At 41.2% G+C, this 7295-nt stretch overlaps 1 protein-coding gene across 2 annotated transcripts in view; it reads right to left on the bottom strand.

The window, feature by feature from the left end:
• Positions 1-518: 518 nt before the first annotated feature.
• The window catches only part of MARCHF11 (membrane associated ring-CH-type finger 11), a 119157-nt gene continuing 112380 nt past the window's right edge, over positions 519-7295 (bottom strand). Inside the window, exons 4-5 of one of the 2 annotated variants that reach the window (XM_040353542.1) lie at positions 3474-3573; positions 1052-1139 (exon numbers count right to left, since the gene is read on the bottom strand). In XM_040353542.1, the coding sequence (XP_040209476.1) occupies positions 3515-3573 (59 nt within the window). In that variant the 3' untranslated portion in view covers positions 1052-1139; positions 3474-3514. Of the gene's footprint in view, positions 1140-3473; positions 3574-7295 lie in introns of both variants that reach the window. The other variant, XM_040353541.1, reaches the window with a different exon arrangement.

Genomic DNA, 7295 nt, shown 5'->3' with positions numbered 1-7295 from the left:
TAAAAAAAAAATAATGTAATCTCTTTTCCAAAAAATTGTGACAAAAAAATACAACTTCAAAAAACTCCTCTTAGTAAATACCTTGGACTGTGTATTTTCAAAAAAAGGTCATTTGGGGCATTTTTGGGCCTCAAGAAATGAGACAGCCCATCAGTACATCAGGATTGATCGATTTTCAGATATATATATCATAATTTGTGGACTCTTTCCTACAGACTAAATAATATACACTGACTGGGGTTATTTTCACTAAAGAAATGTAGCAGTATACATTTTGGCCTAAATTAATAAGAAAAATAATTTATTTGCAAAATGTTAACAGAAACTAAGAAAAACACACGTTTTTTTTTCAATATTTCGGTCTTTTTCGTTTATTTAGTAAAAAATAAAAATCCCAGAGGTGATAAAATACCACCAAAAGAAAGCAATATTTGTGTGAAAAAAAAAAATCTAAAAATGTAATTTAAAAAAAAGTGTGGCATGACCAAGCAATTTTCATTCAAAGTGTGACAGCGCTAAAAGCTGAAAATTGGCTTGGGCAGGAAGGGGATAAAAGTGTCCGGTATTGAAGAGGTTAAGCAAATATACACAAAGTCAAAGACGGCAAACAATATTTTGTTTCTGAAAACTGTATTTTTAATATAACAGCTTCTATAAAAAAAGACTTAAGTTAAAAAATCTTTTATATATATATATATATATTTATATTTAAATACTTTAAAAGTGCTTTGGGTTCATTGCACCAACATTCAAAAATACTGTCCACACGTTGAGGAATGTTTTTTGTCTTTTCAGAAGAGCCCTTCTCCCTCCTCATACCGAAGTCACTCTCATTACAACCTCCCCAGAATTACTGTCCTCTATGGATTCTTCCGGAGGCGTTCTCATCCGACTGAACAGATGTAGTAATACATATCCACACTGCAATCGGGGAGAGCTTAACTGTGTTGGGTGAACCAATGTCCGGGAGCGGAATGCAGTCAATGGCAACCATAATGTCCTCCTGCTTGAAGGCACTGCACGACTGCTTTCTTCTATGTCTGTTGCTTTGTCATAGTTTAGTACATCCCAGTGCAAGTTCACCGCTCTCCACCGCCTAAAAACCTTATACACAGCAGCTCCTTCATGGATAATTAGACCTAAAATCATAAAAAATGGATGTTATAATGATTCAAGAACAAGACTTTATTTCTTTTTTACATAAAAATTAAATTAAAAGCAAGCACTGATGGCTTGTAAAAGCTTTAAAACAATGCATTGAAAAGGGTATAAAAATAACAAAAGGATCTATTTACTTGGTAGAGGTAGAAGAATATGTATCGGCCTAAACTGAGGGAAAAAAAAGTTTTTTTATATATTTTTGGGGGATATTTATTATAGCAAAAAGTAAAAAATATTGATTTTTTTTCAAAATTGTCGCTCTATTTTTGTTTATAGAGCAAAAAATAAAAACCGCAGAGGTGATCAAATACCACCAAAAGAAAGCTCTATTCGTGGGGAAAAAAAAGACGCCAATTTTGTTTGGGAGCCACGTCGCACGACCGCGCAATTGTCAGTTACAAAGCGATACCTGCATATTGGTCCGGGTCTTAAGTGGTTAAGCTGGCCACACACTGGTGGCTTTTTAGAGTGTACACTTGTATGAACATAAATATGAACAAAAATTCTGAGTACATTCGATGCCTTGACAAATGTCCATACTAAAAAGTGCTTCCAAATTTCTTCTGCTTTTAACATTAAATTTTGGAACAAAAAGACTTTCCCAAATGAAAACCATATACACTGTTAAGCCCCGTACACACGACCGGGAATTCCTGGCGGTATAAAGTCCACCGGGAATCCCGACGGGAAACACGAGAACCTGCTCGGTAAGTTTTCCTGTGTGTACACGGCCAGGTTTCCCATCGGGAAAACTGCAGGGAGAGCTTTGGCCGGGAATCCCGGCCGTGTGTATGCTCCCTCTCAGGCCTCGTACACACGGCCGAGGAACTCGACGTGCCAAACACATCGAGTTCCTCGTCGAGTTCAGCCCTGAAGTCGCCGAGGAGCTCGGCGGGCCGAGAGCTCCCATAGAACAACGAGAAAATAGAGAACATGTTCTCTATTTTCTCGACGAGTTCCTCGGCGGCTCCATCGGGCCGAAAGTGTACACACGACAGAGTTTCTCGGCGAATTCTGCCGAGAAACTCTGTCGTGTGTACGAGGCCTCAGTGTTTCCCCATAGGAAAACTGCCGGGTTTAAACCGCCGGGATTCCCAGCGGTATTCCTGTCGGGAAAACTGCGAGGAAGCATACACACGGCCGGAAAACCGGTCGTGTGTATGGGGCTTTAGAAATTGGTTTGTTGAAGAAACATTTTTCATCCTGCCCTTTCAAAATGTCTTGTCAATTTGACTCCACCAACCATCAGAAAATCTAACAAATTAAAAACTCAGAACTAAATTCTACTAGTGTATGGCTACCTTTACTTATTTGCAGCCAGTCATTTTAACCCTCAACATTGCTGGTCCAACAGCCAGCTTCCAGAAAGACTTCTGAAGATCTCTATAGCTACGGTATACAAATCTAACAAATCTAACACAACACTTTTAAACTAATTATACTTTCAACAAAGATGGCCATTGCGGCTGTTTTTGTATCACTTGTCGGGGAAAAGTTTGGGACTTAGTAATTTAGATTATTTAACATTATTTATTTTTGAATGCTCCCAACATATTTAGCCAAAATAAAGTATACCTTTGCCTAGGCTGCCTACTTTTAGCAGGGAGTGGAACTTAGCAGGAACACTCTTGCTCAACTCTTGTACTTTGATACTTTTGTAGCAAACCTGCACTCCATTTGAAACTTTTAAAAGTAAAAGTAGACACAAGACATTGGTTTTCCTGCACTGGTGTACTAAACCCTAGGATGGGATAGCGGAGTGGCCTCGGCTTTGCCTTCTTTACCAGAACAAGAAATACTATATATTTCATGGGGTCCCTGTTAGAAAGTGGCAATAGAGCCATTTTAGACGACTAAGCCCAAGTTAAAAAGAAAATTAACTGAGGAACTGATTCTATTTTGTAACCACAAATTTTGCTTTTGTTTGTGTAAAAAGTATCTTCTTCTTTAGCTCTGGATAGGGCCAGCCTCAAAGGAACAGCTTTTAAAGAGATCCACTGACCCCTGCAAAAATTAAAAGCCAGCAGCTACACATACTGCAGCTGCTAACTTTTAATATTAGGACACTTACCTGTCCTGGAGTCCAGTGATGTCGGCACCGCAGCTGATGTTTCCATTAGCTGTTGGGTGCTGCCGCCACCATTGTGGGTATGGGAACCCAGCAGTGTAGCATTTCGGCTTAACACCGGGTCCCTACTGCGCATATGTGAAGCACCGCTACGCTCTCCTACTGGCCCAGTGGGAAGGAGGAGGGAATCGAGCTGTGACATCATTTGTCGCGGCCCGGACTCCCAGAAATGGGAACAAGATACCTGTCAAAGACAAATGAGCGGAAGTTCCACTTTTGGGTGTGTCACGGATCCCCGTTGCACTCCACTTGAGTGCGTCCCTCAGTATACAGCCTCCTCCAATCTGAAAATCAGACATCAGATATTACAGCCACATATTGTAACTAAAAACCAGACAAGACTAGCTCAGTTACACAGCATGAACATGTAACTCTTTATTAGAACAAGAATACAGTCTTATATACACAAATCAGAAGGAGGTTCCCCCCTTCCTACCACTACAACTGTTACCAGAAACATAACCATATTGCTGGTCAATGACCAGGCCACTTTTTGCGATTCGGCACTGTGTCGCTTTAACTGACAATTGCGTGGTCATGCATCCTTTTTTTCCCCACAAATAGAGCTTTCTTTTGGTGGTATTTGATCACCTCTGCGGTTTTATAGTTTTTGCGCTATAAACAAAAATAGAGCGACAATTTTGAAAAAATAGATTTTTTTTTTACTTTTTGCTATAATAAATATCCCCCAAAAATATATAAAAAAACTATTTTTCCTCAGTTTAGGCCGATACGTATTATTCTACATATTTTTCGTTAAAACAAAATCGCAATAAGCGTTTATTGATTGGTTTACGCAAAAGTTATAGCGTTTACAAAATAGGGGGATATGGGGGGGACATGACTGCATATGGGGGGGACATAGCTGGATATGGGGGAGACATGGCTGCATATGGGGGGGACATGGCTGGATAATGGGGGGACATGTCTGCATATGGGGGGACATGGCTGCATATGGGGGGACATGGCTGCATATGGGGGGGACATAGCTGGATATGGGGGGGGACATGGCTGCATATGGGGGGACATGGCTGCATATGGGGGGGGACATGGCTGGATATGGGGGGGACATGGTTGCATATGGGGGGGACATGGCTGCATATGGGAGGACATGGCTGCATATGGGGGGGGATATGGCTACATATGGGGGGACATGGCTGCATATGGGGGGGACATGGCTGCATATGGGGGGGACATGGCTGCATTTGTGGGGGGACATGGCTGCATTTGGGGACACATTTAAAAAAAAGTATCGGTATTCGGTATCGGCGAGTACTTGAAAAAAAGTATCGGTACTTGTACTCAGTCCTAAAAAAGTGGTATCGGGACAACCCTACTTTAAGACTGTCATTTTGTAACTTTGGGAAATGCTAGTAAAAACTTGGCCGTGCCAGTGAATTGTGGGTGTTGTGTCAGTAAATTTCAATCTGGTAGGTTGTCAACACCGGTAACAAGTCACTTTGTCATGTATCCCTAGTGAGATAAATCACAGGCCGTCCCAATCCAGGATAGGGCTGTTGCAGCTGAACCCACATGCAGCAAGGACATTCATTGGCTGAGCTATGGGCACTACAAGACTGTCCAACTTGTCAGCCAGCATAGCAGTTGGGTCTTGAAATCAGAAAAAAAAAAAGATTTCACTGCAACAACAAAGGCAACTAAGATTCCCAGCAGGAAGCGTAGCTTACCTTTGTGCTTAGTATCCTACGCCTTAAAGTGTTTGTTATATTCCTGATACAGTATGTGCCTGCTGTACCATGCTACTTGTATGAGAAAGTATCCCATTCTCTTTGTATTGCTTCTTTTATGTGAAATCCCTGTGATTTCCTATTAAAAACTGACCAAACTAGGCAGGAGAACACACCCTGGTCAGTTCTCTAGCCTGCTCTCCTTCTGGGTAGCTTCTGCTTTTAAAAGTTTTATTTAAATGCAATGCTCCTAACAGGAAATCTAAATGTTGTCCTGAAATGACTTACTTGCAATTCTGTAAAGCTTTTTTAATTAACATAACATGTTTATATAGATGTGTTTGTGATACTCTGAAAATGTCATTCGTTGCTGTTTATCACAATGTGATGGACCCCTCCTTTGCCATTCTGTTGTTATTTCCTTTGGCTGTGGCTGCTTATTGACTTGTTCCGTATTAACTGTAAAATTATATTTAAATGGCCTGAAGTGACTCATGCCCTTCCCATGATTTCTGACCAGCGTTGTAATTACTAATGATAATCTAGGAGATTTAATGATGTACGCATTGCTGTGAAAATGTCAATAAATGTCACACATTGTCTTTTCAAAGCTTTGCTCTAATTAATATGTTTCTATAATGAAGTAAATGTGAGTTGTAAGTATGTTTTTTTTCTACATTTGTAATCTATAGCAATACTTTATGTCTTATAAATGATTAAATAACTTACTTTTAATGGAAATCTTTAAAAACATTAGATTAAGTGAAAGAGAAGATTGTGCCATTGAAAGAACACAACTGTGGAGTTTTCCTGAACGCCGACTGCTGTGTGAATGTTCACTGATGAATATTTTTATTGTCAGGAGAGAGGGAACTTCACCACCTTATTTATACTACTAAGGTACCCTTTTGCACTGCTATTTCTAAATGCATTGTAAATCAAAATGTAATTCTATCACATAACAGTTTTTATATACAATACAGGCTCTCGCACGATCTTCAGTGTTTCTTATAGTGCACACCTCCTGCAAGCCCCTCCATTGGCTGTGCTTTCACCTTCAATTTATGACCCACATCTAAAACGTAAGGTCATAAACGCACTCCTCGGTTCCACCAGCATATGAAGGAAATGACCACAAACGAGAAAACTGCATAGGCCCAGATTCACAAAGACTTACGACGGCGTATCTGGAGATACGCCGTCGTAAGCCCGAATGGCCGCCATCGTATCTATGCGCCTGATTCATAGAATCAGTTACGCATAGATTTGGCCAAGATACGAGCGGTGTAAGTCTCCTACGCTGTCGTATCTTGGGGTGCATATTTACGCTGGCAATATGTAAATGAGCAAGATACGCCGATTCACTAATGTACGTACACCTGTCGCAATTAGTTACGCCGTTTACGTAAGACATACGCCGGCGTAAAGATAAAGCAGGTCTCTAGGTGGCGCAGCCCATGCAAAGTATGGACGTCGGAACAAGTGTATCTTTTTACGTCGTTTGCGTAAGTCGTACGCGAATAGGGCTGTGCGTAAGTTACGTTCACGTCGTAGGCAGTGTTCGACGTATCTTAGCCATTCTATCCGACGCATGAGACCCTGGCCCCTTATCACGTGATCAGCCAATGACACCTGATCACATGATGTAGACAGAGGATCGTAATCTGCTTTTTTCCCTCCTCACGCTCATAGCGTGAGATTCAAATAAAAAAAGACATTACCGGCTTCTGTCAGAGGGACATCAGTCCTGCTCACGGAGAGACACTGCTGCTATGCAGTGCCCACCAGTGCCATCTGCCAGTGCCCACAAGTGCTGCCTATCAGTGTCCACCGGTGCCACCTATCAGTGCCCATCAATGCCTCAACATCAGTGCCACCTATCAGTGCTGCCTATCAGTGTCACCTACCAGTGCCTATCAGTGCCACCTATCTGTTCTGCCTATCGGTGCCATCTCTCATTGCCACATATCAGTGCCACCTACCAGTGCCCATCAATGCTGCCTTATTACCGCCAATCAGTACAGCCTATCAGTGCCCATCAGTGCAGCCTATCAGTGCCCATTAGTGCCGCCTTATCAGCGCACATCAGTGAAGGAGAAAAATTACCTGTTTTCAAAATGTTATAACAAACTATAAAACTGTTTTTGTTTTCCAAATTTTCAGTCTTTTTTTATTTTTTTTTGCAAAAAATACAAAAACCAGCAGTGATTAAATACCACCAAAAGAAAGCTCTATTTGTGGGAAAAAAATTATAAAAATTTCATGTGGGTACAGTGTTGCATGACCACGCAATTGTCATTCAAAGTGTGAGAGCGCTG

Source organism: Rana temporaria, chromosome 5 (genome assembly GCF_905171775.1).
Source record: "Rana temporaria chromosome 5, aRanTem1.1, whole genome shotgun sequence".
Taxonomy (NCBI): Eukaryota; Metazoa; Chordata; class Amphibia; order Anura; family Ranidae; genus Rana; species Rana temporaria.
The sequence above is the reverse complement of the archived record's forward strand: the minus strand, read 5'-3'. Positions and strand labels throughout refer to the sequence as shown.